Raw genomic sequence first — 15,217 nt, forward strand, 5'->3', positions numbered from 1 at the left:
ACACCAAAGCACAATGTTTATTGCGATTTATTGGATGGGAAGTGCCCTTCAATGCTACGTCCATTAACTGAAAACAGGCTAGACTAATCGATTCTTGGGAATACCTTATAAATATTCAAGTAACAATTCCAGTTGCTCACCTAATTAATTCAGTTCTAATTCTGGAATGTAAAAGGCATTCTCAATTCAACTCTCAATGCAGCACAGCCCTGGTATGCCAAATGCTTTTTTCATTTTATTTTTTCTAAATGTTTGATTTGGCTGGAATTGAGCACCAGGTCTGGCTAATGTTTACGAGAGGCCGAATTTCAGCATGTTAGGAATTAGCATGCTTACCCAAAAATACAATCGCTGCACACCAACCGGAACAATAACATGTTTTTTTTTTTGTTTTTTTTTGCATGAATGGAGGTTACATATGAAGGTTATAAACTGAAGGTCATAATGTGCATTTAAAGTGTTAACACTATTTCAGTTAGCTGAGTGATCTACATGACTTTCACAGAATGCTGACAGAAGACTATCTCAGCACTCACTAGGGAACGAGTAGCAACAATAACAGTAAATGATTCTAGGTTTTTGTCACACATGGGTCCGTTGGGCTATTATTTACCGCAAGTCTACAGTTACAATACCTACTAAGATTCTGGCATTGACCTGTAGGTCTTCATTTAGAAATTATTATGGTGTAAATCCCTGAAAAGCAAAAAAAAATGGCCTATTCACAATTTTCTACAAATTATTTCTGCTGCAAAAAATAGTGCAGTAACTGGCGCAAGTCCTTGTGGCTTTAATAAAGTTACGACTTACACATACATGCGTTAAATGCATTAAAACACATGCACAGAATTAGTTTTCATCAAATAAATTAGCTTATTTCAATTAGTGGTCATAATCTGCAATTAACCTGAAGGTCAGTTCCGCACATACCTAAAAGCTGTAATTATTTTCAAACCGGATTATTATAGCGTGTATTTAATTGCGCTGATTACCCTTGAAATGTCAGAGTCGAGTCCCACTATCTGCATTCGTGTAAGGCTAATAAAAAGACACATACAAAGAAAGTGTCAAGGATGTCACATCAGAAATAATAACATTTTACATGATTTTTACAAGATCTCATGTAAGACTTCATTTGAAACTAGCTTGTTTGAAATTAATTAGCATCCCAAACTCAGAATAATATAACTTGAAAAATAAAATGAAACCATATCTACCACATTACACTAGCAATATCCTGAAATACAGTACAGCATATATTACTACACTATAATGCAGAGATTTTTTTTTTTTGGACTGTTGAGTGGTTGAATAAAATCCTATTAGCTCTGCACATTTCACATCGAGGATTTCTTTACGCAAGGCAATGGGCACTGGCAGAGTAGTCCTCTTGCATCCTTCTCAATTTTATTTTGGGACATAATGGTGAGATAACATTTCTCTTCTAAATCCAGCATTGGCACCTCCATTCCAGCTAATTTTTCACCCAGCTGTAGTGGGTAAAATTGCTTTGATTGATACATTGGGATTATATCTATCCCTTTTCCTGCTCTGAAACAGAATGTTGCAAAGGGAACAGGATCTGCTGTTACTGCTTCCATTAGCTGTCACTGTAAATCACTGTGAATCAACCGGAACCTCCACCTCCTGGTTCTAGGGTGGTCTATAAAACCTGGAGAAAGCCATCCGCTAGTGTAAATGCCATGTGACTAATCCCTTCAGAGTCACAGGAAAATGTCAAGACAATGCTGATTGGCTGATGGCACCACAAAACACAGACCCAAAAAGAAAAAATAAATAAAATAACAAATACTATATATATATATATTTATTTGGCAAGGATGCATTAAACTGATCAAAACTGACAGAAAAGATATTTATACTGTTACAAAATATTTTTTTATTTCAAATAAATGCTGTTCATTTATTAAAAATCCTGAAAAAAAATGTACTATGGCTTCCACAAAAATATTAAGCAGGACAAACTGTGTTCAACATTGATAATAACAATCATAGTTAATAATTGAGCACCAATAATAACTGATAATAACCAAACTGCCAATCATCGAATTAGGTGATTTCTGAAAGATCATGTGACACTGAAGACTGGAGTAAAATTTAGCTTTGTCATTACAGGAATAAATTACAAATATTTTAAAATAGATAATAATAATAGTACTTCACAATATTGCTGTTTTTCAGTTTTTCTGTATTCATCAAATTATATTTCATCAGGCCTTGGATCTGAATGGCTGCCAATGGAGAAAGATGCCCCCAGATGGTGTAGATACGACATCTACCCGCATGAACTAACTGGGCCACGCTAACCAAACAAACCCTGACCCCTTGCCTCCATCCAAGCCGATAAAACTCAAACATATGCAGAATAGAGCAAAAAATAGTGGCTATAAAATAAATGGATTGCTCATTGAAAATGGTAATTAAGCTGCAGAATTGCGGCCCAGCAGACTCAGCACTGAGCCGTTCCTCTATCTTCTCAGCTTCACTCCTCTATCTTCTCAGCTTCACTCCTCATTAGAGAGTGTCAATACAATCGACGGGGAGGAGATGTGATATGACTTATGACTTCATCCTTGTCATCTAGCCATTCCCGCTCAAATCTTGACATTTCCAAGTGGTTATCTGCCCATTAGTCTGTGTTTGCATGATAGTAAAGGGAGCTGGCGTTTGATGGTCTGAACGCCACATTTATTCTGGTGTGAGTGTCGGCCTATCTGATTTATGTGCTCTCACTGTGCCGTGATTCGGCATATGGTATATACGGAGACAAAGAGATTAATGATCCCTGTGACCGCAGATGAGACAAAATGACTTAAAACAGAAAAGAGGAGGAAGAGGAACTGTCAAGTGTCCTTCCCCTTGTATTTGGCAGCAGGCAGATCCTCACTATGAGCATGATGGGTAAAGTCAGTATAATTCATTAATGCTTGGAGTGCTCATTACTGTCTTTTCACACTTTGAGAGACTCATTACCTGCATAATAGAAGACTCCGTATAACACTGAGACCATTCCTCACTGAAAATTAATCATCCCATCCCAGACAAAAAAGGGAATTCTCTCGTTAAATATTAAGAAACTCCAGTACCATGAATTCTATTCTAATTTCCACCCCAGCCTACCTTAGAGATACAGAAGGAAGACTGTAATTCTGTTTCCAATTCTAGCGAGCAGCCTACGAATGCCAAATTCGAAAGCAGCACTGCATGTATTCTTTGTGAAGACAACAATTCCATAATGTACTGTGATGAGCGGAAACTGAATACAAGATGGATGACAAATGTTTAGCTAAAAAAAGGTGCTTATTTTATTTGAAGTAACTAGGGATGTAACGATTAACCGCGAGCCGGTTGAAAATCGATTCAAATATGTGACGATTCAAATCGGTTGAGATGCTAAACAGAATCGAATCGTGAGTTGAGTGAATCGTTACATCCCTAGAAGTAACACATTTTTCATGGTTTAAGTTTCCGTTTTAGTTAACAATAATTACCTATAATTACTATAATTATATTAATATAAACATAACGATAATTTATTTTAAGGATCAATTCTCACTATTAATTATTTGCTAATTAGCTTGCATGTTGGCTGTTTATTAGTACTTATAAAGCACATATTAATGCCTTATTCTGCATTACCATATTTTAGATTACCATATTTTTATTTTAGATCCCTTAATCGTACCCCATTTGCAGCAAATTAGGAGTTTATTGAAGCCAAAGTCATAATTAACAGTTAGTTAATAGTGAGAATTGGTCCCTAATCTAAAGTGTGACTATATAATAATATATAGCATTACATTATTAATTTGAATTATATATTATATAATTCTAAACTCTTTATATTTCAGTCAGTATCGATAAGTTTAGTGTAATTTAAAAATGATTTGAACACATGTACTGTGCCATTAGCTTAGCAACATGCTAACACCGCGCTCTCTTTAGATCACCTGCGAGTCAAGTTTTCTGTGTGCTTTCCAAGAGGACTGCTATTTATATGATGCATGGAGTTGCTGCCTATGTAGAGCTTTCCAAATCGGTCACTTACAAAGTCCCATTCCAGTTAGGATGCAGTAGACAGTTGACAGCCTCACTAGGTTATGGAACAGAGCTGGTATCTCCAGTAAGAGGGCAAAAAAAAGACTCAATGTCATTGTGCATGTGAATCTACACTGTCTGACAGTAAACAAACAGAAACAAAAGAAGTAGTATATGGTACTCACAGTTGACTGTTACTCTCACGGTCTTGGTGTCGGGTGAAGCGATGTCATTTTCGGCGCCGCACTCATAGTCCCCAGCTTGATCCCGAGTGATGCCTGTGATATTTAAATACTCCCCGCTTTCGTACTTTCTGGCTGTGAACGCAAGAAAATAAACAAGCACAATCCTTCAGAAACGTTCTTCTGCAGGCATGTATTAATTAATGTTTAAATGCTTAAAGGTACAAACACCATTGAGTCTCAACAGCCAGTAAAAGATGCCCAAGTGCACCCAGAAAACTGAAAAAAGCTTTATTAAGGCACATAATTGCTTTGTTGGCTAGACATCCAGTGGGAAGCATCTCCCCTGTGAGCCTGATTCACACAGTGAGGAATATTATTGGAGTCAAATACTGTGAGGAAATCAGAACTGTGCCAATATGACAAATATGACTTGAGGTCCTTGAGTAATGAGAGGCAATATAGCACAGCGTGGGGCTGCCACGCTTCTACTGGACTAAAAACCTCCCCACGTTCCCCAGACCAGATCCAAACTTATTGTAATATTCCTCAGTGAAACCTATTTATATCCCACTTTACAGTGAGGTGAATATTTCTCATGGTACAGAGAGGTAAATCCTGCACTGGCATATGGATGAGAAGCCTCTGACTCAGCACAACCCCCACAGAATAAAAACAGCACGGAGAGCGATGCAAAAAAAGGAGGATGGAGAGGCTTTAGGAGGGGTGTGTTTTTACCAAGTCTTTGTAAAGCATCATAGAGCTTCAAGATCCGACATCAAGAAAGCTTTAAAGGGATAGTTGGTTCCCTTAAAAACAAAAATTGTGTCATCATTTACTCACCCTTATGCATAGCAGTTTTCCATGCAATTACAATGAATAGGGATTGTAGTGTTTTATGCACTACATTGCAACTCTTCTGAAGCCATATGGGAGCTTTGTATGAGAAACAGATGGGTATGTATATTTTTATTCATTGATATCACTGTCCAGTCAGCTGTTAACAGCTGAGATCTGATTTGAGTCAGTTGATCTTGAGAACCAGATCAATCTGAGTAAAGAAGGAATCTTTCAGATTGTTTTTGTAAACTGGATCAACTGATTCCTTGAAAGGATCTGACTTAAAAGAATGATTCTTTCAAAAATCAGAAATCACTACTTCTGTCATAATCTGAAATTTTGATCTGTTCCTTGCACAAATATCATTCTGACTAGCTGCTACAACACTGATAGAAACACAAGAGCTACAAATTATTCCATGCTTTTGTAATTTGCATGAATATTTGTGTGTTGCATGAAAACAATTACCTCTGTATAGCAGGTAACAAACTGAACAATTGAACAAAATAGTTTTCTTTGGGGTTATCAAGGAACTGACTAAGATGTGTATCTGAGCTGACAAGGTGCTATTTGGCTCCCAATGCTTTACAAATGAATAGAGGCAAAGACTGTAAAATAGGATAAATTGTATCAAACACATTCATGCAAAACAACTCATATTTGGCTATACAAAGATGAAAAGGCAGTTGGACATCAGAGCAAAAGAAGTAAACATCATAGTATGAGATTGTTCACCCATCAAGATTTAAGCTGTAAAATGTAGTTAACTAAACTGAATTGTTATTGTTACCTAAAACTAGTTTCCGTTAATTTAAATAAATCTAAAAATAAATCTGAATTTCATGTTTTTTTTAAGTTGAATTTTTTTCTAAATTGTATACTGTTTAAATGTTATACTGTTCTGATATACAGTGGCACCAAAATGTATTTGGACACTTGAGCCATTCTTTAAAAAATGTATAACACTGTAATGTAATTGCATTAGATTGCAGAATGTCAAACAAAGTGGCATTTATTTGAAATAAAAATAGCCTGTGCATACTTTAAGCAAAATATTTTCCAAAAATATTCTTTTAATAATACATCATTTTAACAAGGTGCTAAAACACCTGTGAGAAAAACGACTTCAACCATCTAAATGAAAAATGACCAGTTAGTCAAATATTGCAAAAATAGCCAAGAAAAGTGTTGTTTCTGAGAAAAGCTATTTATTTACAGTTATCACTTGGTTTGATCTTTTGTACGTAATTAAATGAAAACCACACTCACTTAATTATGTATACTTTTTCAGGGCAAACTGTTTTAAATCACAGCAATGGCAGTCGTCACATTATCAAAACAACTGTTCCAGGTAAAAGGCAAACTTACAAAATTAACAAACATTGACTACAACTTACCATATTTCTTCCTCCAGCTAAAAACCAGAGGGATCTTTATCAGTGATTAACTCACTCCATAATTCCCTTACTTCAGTGATTTATTTTCTTTTTTCTAACAGAGACTTCACAATGAGCCATCATTTATCTTACTGATTACACCAAAAGAGGAAATTACCAAGGTTTAGTGACATTTAATAAAGAATGGATCCCTTCGTGAAATCAACCTTTGTTATATAAACCAACTTGTTTGCTATAAACCAAAAAAAAAAAAAAACACAAACTGGAGCATCTTAAAGGCTTAATGGACACCGATTACGTGCCAGAAATATATCGACCACCTCCCGAATTGTGCGTGTTAAGAGTTATTTGAAAGCTCAAGAGAGACTTGTCGTAGCCTCTGGGAAATGTCACTCCAACCAAATTAGCCAAATCACAGCAAGGTTAATCTAGGATTCCACATTGCTCTGTGTTAAGTGCAGTCACAGTAAGCACTTTCCCCACATTGTGTAAAGAGCACAAAGTACATTTCCTTGAGGTCTGCCTGCTGCTGATATGATGAGCGCTGGTGAAGAATACATTATGGGTTAAGGTGACAGTTCTCTGTACATCTCTTCCATTAACCCGTGAGAGAATACTGCGGCAGCCCAAATGTTGCATTATGAGAGGCTTCCCCCAGGCATTCATTGAGTTGTCAACAATGAACCATCAACCATCATTCAACCGCCACACATACTCGCTCGCTCGATCTCGCACATGCACCTGAACCACCTCCACTTTTTCCATTTCCGGTATCTCACCTTAACCCTGATAGCCCCCTCATTGTCCCAAAGTGCCCCAAAACAATTGCTGAATATCTGTCCGAGCACTCTTTAAGAGCTGGTCATTGTATTGAAACCATTTGGCGATGTTTACACAGACTGTCAGTGCCGAGAACGGAGCTATTGTTCAGGAAACAATAAACCAGAGTAAAGACAATTTTGGGAGGCAGAGGCACGAACAAAGGATTGACAAAGGACAATTGAACGCTTCACTGTAGCCTTATCATATGAGAAAAAAAATCAAATCTGAAGTGTTATAGTCAGCTATTTGAAAGGTCAGAGTTCCTTATATCCCGAGGCCTTAAATCACAATGGAAAAAGCTTATGAAAGCATGTTTGGGATCAAGTGTGCTGGGCCAGGCTGTACAGAGAGCGTGAGGCCGCCCTGTAGCCTCACTACGTCTCTATATAGGGCTCGCTTTAGGATCTATCTTCATCTAGTCAACAGAATTTGGAAATCATGTCTGTAAAGCAATTTTAAATGCCCTGAGTACTGAAAGTATTAAAAGAGTGTGATTTAAAGCTTAGACAAGGAATTGCTCATTTAAAGTTCTTTAGCTCTCATTTAAAATCTACAGCGGTGAGAGTGTGCTGTATTTGCGAGTCAGTTTAACACGTTCGTACGTAATGTATGGTTCTAGCACAAGTATGTTTTAGAAACTGAAGCGCACATTATTGACGGCATCTAAAACAAGCATTTTGCTTATGATCAGCTTTAGTAACGTATCATTAATTATTGAATTCATGGAATTAATAGGTTGACATTAAATATGTTCAACAGCATCACATTTATTTAATGTATTTATGTAATCTGACATTTTATCGGTTTTATTCGGTACTGTGTATCATAGTTAAATGTGACTATACAAATATACATTTGTAACAAAGGATTCACACTGTATTTTAGATTATGTCAGTACATCCATATTGTATCTTGTTCACTAAAATCTGTATTTAAACATCGGGATAGTTCTCACGACAATGTTTTATTATATGGGTGAACTATCCTTTGTGCATACTAATGCGATCAAGCTGCTCAGGCAACTACCATTTATAACAAATGCTTCCTGGGGACCAAACCTTTGAGTCAGATTGAAATCTGTTCATCATTACAAGTCAGACGTCTTTGAGAGGTCTTAAATGCATAATGTCTTTAAAAGGTCTTTAAGACTAATTACACCATTTATATTGATGAAAAGTCTATATTCTAAGCAACAATGAGAGGCACAGAAGTCAAAGGTCTGATGACACACACACACACACAATAAACGTGTAAGGCCAAATGCACTTAGAGTGTTTCGGCAATTAAATCTAGTGGTGCTAGGTTGCAGGTTCAGCCTCCTGCAGGGTCATTCAAGAACCACTGAAAATCACAGTCCAGGAGCTGCTGTGATTACAGCTCTGACGATTACCACAGTGCTGCCATATGTGCACCAAATACTGTTACACGTGATGGTGCGCAATAATGTATTCAGTCTGAACATATTGGCTTTTCCAGAGAAAAAATGAATAAATTTGTACATTTGTAGAAGTTTCAAACACATTTTTTGTGTCGTTTTGACTTTACTCTCTGTCAGCATGTGAATCCTTGACAATATCACAGCGACTATTTAAATACTGTAAATTAATATTTTCAGTACATCACAACCTTCAGTGGCAGAAGCAGCAGTATCTTCAAAAAATGTTCTATTGTGACTGGCTCTTACTCATTGTCATGCTCTCTGCCCACACAGAAGTTAATTAGGCTGAAGAAGAATAGTTCAGACAAATGGCTTTCAGTCACATCTGGGCCAGACTGAATCTGTTGACCATAAGTGAAAGTTCACCATTTGCAGGACGGTTGTCTGAGGACTTTTTTTTTTAATTACTGGCACACTTATCATCTGGTTTTAAGTGTTTCTATAATTTGAAGTATCCTACCTTTGGTAAGTAGTGGTTTCATGACACTTCAAAGTCTTTAGATTAGAATCTCAAAAAGCAATTCGATCACAAAACACACTGGAGAATGAAATAAATATAGCAGTCCAAAGATAAGTGCAGCTGACTTCAATAAAAATTCACAAGCACTCAAATATACTGCTGTGCACTGAATTTTCAATTCGCTTTGAAAATATGCCAAAGTTTTTGCTTTAACAGCTGAATATAAACTATGAAAGGTAAAAATGAGGTTGATGTACCCTCACATGTTGTTTACCCTGCAGCAGAGTGATAACTTAAAACTAAGAAGTCTTTCTGAGAACAACAGCAAATTGAAGTGATAACTGATTAAAAGCCTTTTCCTAAACTCAGTTCATTATAGAGGGTTTAAAAAAGAAACATCTTAGTTTCATCATAATCTTCTGAGCCTCTAAACTCCAACACTGAACAACTTGGACAGACATTCCTGCTGTGTTTTGAAGTCAATGTCAAATTCTGTCTAACTTATTGTGACGTATTTTAACTGATTTGAACTCACCTGATGGGGAGATGTGTCTCCAAGAGATTTTGGGCTCTGGTTTCCCACTGGCTGAGCAGATGAGTGAAACATTGCTGCCTTCGTTTACCGTAATGTCCGATGAAATGTCATAGATTTTGGGAGGAACTGTGGAACAAAACAAACAGTTAGATACACAAAGCTGCAAATGAGCTCAATGCCAAAAGCCTGGATCTAGAAATTCAAGTATGTGAACAACAACAAGAGACAAGCTGCAAGCAGCAACTTTCGGGGTCCAAACACAATGCTACTTTATCCCAATAAGGTCACAGGTCTGTCATTCATATTTTGAATGAATAAGTGTTTTCTTTTATTTGGCATTGTTCACATTGTCTAATGATTGCTGATTGGCTAAAAGCAGCTATATAGTTTCAGATCTGCCCAACGCAAAATTCATTTTCGTTGTTATAGCAAGACCAAAACCCACAAAAATCAGTCATTTGTCTTTAGAATGATGTTCTAAGCATCTGTGCCAAATTTCATGAAAATCTGTAATTTTATTAAGGAATTACAGCCATTTATATGAAAATCTTATTCCACTGGTTTCATTCTGACAGGATGAAAATTCCAAGGATTAATTCACAAGTGTAATTATAAAGTCTAAGTGTAATATGATTTAATAAGTGATAATATGGGTATGCATAGTCCATAAGCCAAGGAGCCTAGTGATATAAAATGTTTCATGAAGCATAACCAAAAACTATAACTACATTATAATGGCGTTTCTGCTATGTACCATGGTTCAGTATTTTCCACAATATAATAATGCTGACAAAATTAGTATGATTCCCAGCGTTTCCTGCTTGGACCTCTAAAAAATATAAGAAAGAAGAAATTATTTGGTATTGTCAAACATTTTCTAATGAAATGTCTGATTTAGAATGCTTCATTGAACATTTTGGTGATAAAACTACCGTGATAGTTTTCTGGTAGATATATAGAGGGTAACTAGCCACTGTTGCATGATGATATCATGTGTGATGGTGCACCTCACACTCAGCTACAAACTAAAAAAAAAATCTAGATGTAAATCTATCTTTATCCCACCTTTCATCACACAGGGCCTCCACTCTTTCTCAAAACCACCATGTCAGTTGTCAAGGGGTTTATGAATAAATGTCTGACCTCCTGGTTTTGCTTTCCTACATAAAAAGGCAATAAACTGTCAGGACTCTGCAAAATCAACTATTCCCTTTGTTCATTTTTTGAGGTCTGACTGTGATTCTGTGCCAGGTTGTTTGAAGTGGACTGCATTTAACTAAACTGGTTCTGATTCTTTGACTCCCTCCTCGCAATATAACATTCTAAACACCATGCATTACTGAAGATCCATGTATAATGACCAAACTTTCTCAAGAGCTATTTATATATGTTCTTCTCAAACAGTAAATGGAGTTGTAATTAACTTTTATTTTATTTAAATGTCAATTAATAGTTCTCCTGACGGGCAGACTCCCCATTGCATCCATGCATAACCAGACACAATATATATAATCATGAATGATCGCTATTATAGAATAAGCAATACTCATCTGGGGGAAATCAGTTAGAAGAAAACAAGACACTGACGGAATTAAAACAAAATCCTTTAAAGCATGCTGAAGAGGGCATAAGGACACCAAACATTCAGCCATTTGTCACCATGCAAAGAAACAGCAATGTTATTTACTCCTACACTATTTGATCTCCAGTTTAGGTCTTTCTTATCTTGGTTTTTGTAATCTGCTGGCACTAAATGGTTGAGTTGAAATTCTAATATGAACCCTTTCATTGTTTGAAAGCACTCCTCTGACTGTCATGCTCTTCACTGCAGGTTTACTTGAACTTCCTCCCACTGTTGACAAATGTCCACAATCACTGACAGCACAAATGGAAAATGTTGCATTCGTCGCCTGATCATATCTGCCTTCTACAGGATCAAGACCCTATTAGTCAATGCCTGAGGAGTCAGGTACCGGCCTTTTAAATGAGATGTGGGGCCTCTGCAGATCTTTAAACTGAACATGTTCAAAGAAACATCAGTTTCATAATCTTGCCATATATTCTAGAACTTTCTCGGTAAATGCTCACCTTGAGATTTGAAGTCTTTTATTACTGTTTTTTTTCCAGACACTTCTTTACTTCTACAATGCAATAATGGCAAAATTGTGTCGAAACAATTGAGCTTTTTGAGCTTATAAGTTGGCGGGAAAAAAGTCCAGAGGATTTGGTGCATTGAAAAATATCTCTCATTACAGCCCAAGACAGTTTTGACTTTCATTACTGGTCTTGTGTGTACCACCTGTGAATACAGAGTATATTATCAGATGAAATGAAACCCTCTCTGTATTTTCAAGTAGCTGAAAAGCCGAAAGGACCGGTATGCCTTGACACTCCACTGAACACAGCAGCATAAACAGATGCAAAGGTCAACAACCTATCCCGGTATGCTCTTTTAACTATCACTAAGTTCATAATGAAAGCACGTGTTATTTAATCTCAAGCTCAAGGTCTGACCGCGATTTGACTTCTATGAATCCTTTCCGAGCATCAACCTCGACGCTTTCGGCCATAGTTATTTTTAACCTGTTTATTTCCACTCAGCCTGTTCAATTGGTAGGGTAATGATGACAAGAGAAAAACAAGACAACGTTAAGCCCTACCCCAAGGCCCTATTCAAGACAACCTGATGCTTTGTTTTCCGTTTAATTCATTAACTGCTGCACGATTGTCATGTTTGCCCATTCCACTCTAATTCTCCCTCCTCTCCTCGGCGGGAGGCGCTGAGATGGAGCTGCCACAGCTGACGGGGAAGGCATTATCAGTCTCTCAGCCCCAGAGTGAATAAATAAGCCTCTAATGACGCCACCTTGAATTACTGAAACGCTTACAGCTATTAAAATGCAGAGTTTCCTCTGAATAAAGTGGAGTACATGGCTTGCCTTTCTACAAATTCTGACAGGTTCTCCAGGGCTGACTGCTGCCACACAATTCCAAGACCCTATTGCTTCACACCTACTGCCAGCCCACATTCCAATTACAGAGCTGAGGGAAAAGTGGGCTCCTGTCATAATGCAGACTAGCACAGGCAAAGAGCCGAGCAGAGACAGGCAAAGAAATCAGATGCAGTCTTATCTATTTGTTGTCTTCCGGCTGAAAAGGAATGAAAAAAAAAACAAAACAAAAAAGTTAAGGCTGCTGTTCAAAAAATGGACTTGTATGTTACAGTATCGTCTAAATATTTATAGCATAAATGAGGTGAATTTTGATTTTATATATGAGGCCTCTGCATGGTAAATTACCAGTGGAATAGGCAGTACAATAAAAGATGCACTCTATTGCACAGCTAAGCCCTTCATTAACCTTTAATATTTGTTGCATGCCATGCCAAAAATACACAGAGACCACTGTAAATTAATTTCCCCTATCCTTTCCACAAGAACTGTTGACTTATATTTAAATGACAAAGTAAAACATACTACACTACTGTTGAAATCAGAGTTTTCACACTAGAGCTTTTAGTTCGTTTGGTGTTTTTTTTTGCGAACTTTGGCATGCACAAGTTTGCCTGAAGGAGGCATGGTTCATTTGGACTTCAGCATGACATGCAGTTGGTTTGAATGCAGTTGGGTTTAATTTGTGGAAGAGAACCAATGTTGATGACGTATAAATGTCTATTATACAATAATGTATTTCTAATTGCTACTATTCTCCACAGAAATTGCATTTTAGTAACTCGAATTTTTCATACAAATGTGTCTTACAAATCAGACACATTAGTGCTGTTCATGCATTTTTCTTTATGGTAGTAAAACCAAAGGGAGTAAAAAAGGTGAATGCTTCCATTTCTTTTACCTTCTCCTCTAAAGATACAGCATTATGTATCTAGTTGTAAACAGTTGCTTGTACTGTTTCATATCGATGATGCAAATTAAATCTACTGCAGTTTGGAGTCAAATAATATAAATCAGTCAGAGGAGGAATCGAAAAATGGATACGGACAAAAAAAAATTAGCTCATGTGTGAAAAGCCTTCAGTCTGATAACCCTGTTATGAACTACTTGTAAGACAAAACATACCAGTTAAGAAGCTGTTAGGATAGACATTACATTCATTAAATTAAGCTGAAAGAGAAACTGAGGGTAAGTAACAATTTGAACATAATAATAAACTCCTGTGTGTCCTGAACAACCCTTGTGACTCACAATGCGGCTCTGTTCCAAACGCTAGCAAGCTGCCAACATAGGCAGCACTTGAAGAAATCATAGGCACAAACCCAATGCTACGGCTGTTTGAAAAGGTAGGAAGCATGATTATTCTGCCTTCAAATATCTTTTTCTGAACCAAAGGAAAAAAGAAAAGGAAAGAAAAAAAACACATCACATGTATTCTTCGATAAAAGGTGTTGTAAGATGGTATATATAATTTATGCAATACTGAAATCATTGATAAAAATAATTCAGTCTAATTAAAAAACATCAATTATACTAAATATTTGTGTGTGCTATTATTATATTTATATATTTTTATGCTTATTACAGTATTATTTTGTTAGCCTAGCAACATGCTAACACCAAATTAGCCTTGTGTTGCTAACTTGTTTCAAATCAGCTAAGATGCTGCCCTAAAGAAATAGTTCACTGCAAAATAAAAATTTGCTTCAAATTCACCCTCAGGCCATCCAAGATGTAGATGAGCTTGTTTTGTCATCAAAAAAGATTTGTAGAAAAATGATCATTGCATCACTTGCTCACCAGTGGATCCTCTGCAGTGATGTCAATTAGTGCCATCAGCTGATAAAAATATCACAATATTTGTGAAAAAAGTCCATCCCGTGTTATCTTCTTACATCAAAATCCACCAACATATTTATCAACAGAGGCTGGAAGTAACAGTCTGAATTGCCTTTTTGTTATGTTTTTATTAGCTCTTTGAACTCTCATTCTGACGGCACCCATTCAATGCAGAGGATCCATTGGTTAACAAGTGATGTCATGTTAAATTTCTCCAAATCTGTTCCAGTGAAGAAACATATTCGTCTAGGATGGCCTGAGGGAGAGTACATTTTCCACAAATGTTCATTTTTGGGTGAATTATTTTTTTAATACTCAGCTTAACAGGTTTTAAAACAGAGTGCATGCTGGGAATACTCCTTATGATCTATCCATGCACACCATTACAAGGGAGTACTGAATATTTTGATCCAGTGATTATACTGTGATACAAATATGCACATGAATTTTAAATATACTCATGTGGCTGGAAGTGGAAATATGCTACACTTGCAAAACTGCCAGTTTCCACATTCGTTCATAGTGGTTCCCAATTCCCCATACAACCTGAAGGCTGCTAAAACCAACCAACTTAGATCCCTAATTAGGTGTCATAGACAGAAACAAAACACAAACCCTGACAGGCTGCTCTACCCACTGGGATTTCTTCAGTTGGTAATGCCACGGAACGTGAGACATGAGACAGTGAGAATGT

At 36.8% G+C, this 15,217-nt stretch overlaps 1 protein-coding gene across 4 annotated transcripts in view; it reads right to left on the bottom strand.

Annotated features, from left to right (window-relative positions):
• Positions 1–15,217, bottom strand: part of LOC107673552 (neuronal growth regulator 1-like) — a 133,967-nt gene that overhangs the window by 56,991 nt on the left and 61,759 nt on the right. For all 4 annotated transcript variants that reach the window (XM_016467179.1, XM_016467177.1, XM_016467176.1 and 1 more), the window contains exons 3-4: positions 9,734–9,859; positions 4,245–4,376 (exon numbers count right to left, since the gene is read on the bottom strand). In XM_016467179.1, the coding sequence (XP_016322665.1) occupies positions 4,245–4,376; positions 9,734–9,859 (258 nt within the window). The remainder of the gene's footprint in view (positions 1–4,244; positions 4,377–9,733; positions 9,860–15,217) is intronic.

Source organism: Sinocyclocheilus anshuiensis, unplaced genomic scaffold (assembly GCF_001515605.1).
Source record: "Sinocyclocheilus anshuiensis isolate Anshui unplaced genomic scaffold, SAMN03320099.WGS_v1.1 scaffold44, whole genome shotgun sequence".
NCBI lineage: Eukaryota > Metazoa > Chordata > Actinopteri > Cypriniformes > Cyprinidae > Sinocyclocheilus > Sinocyclocheilus anshuiensis.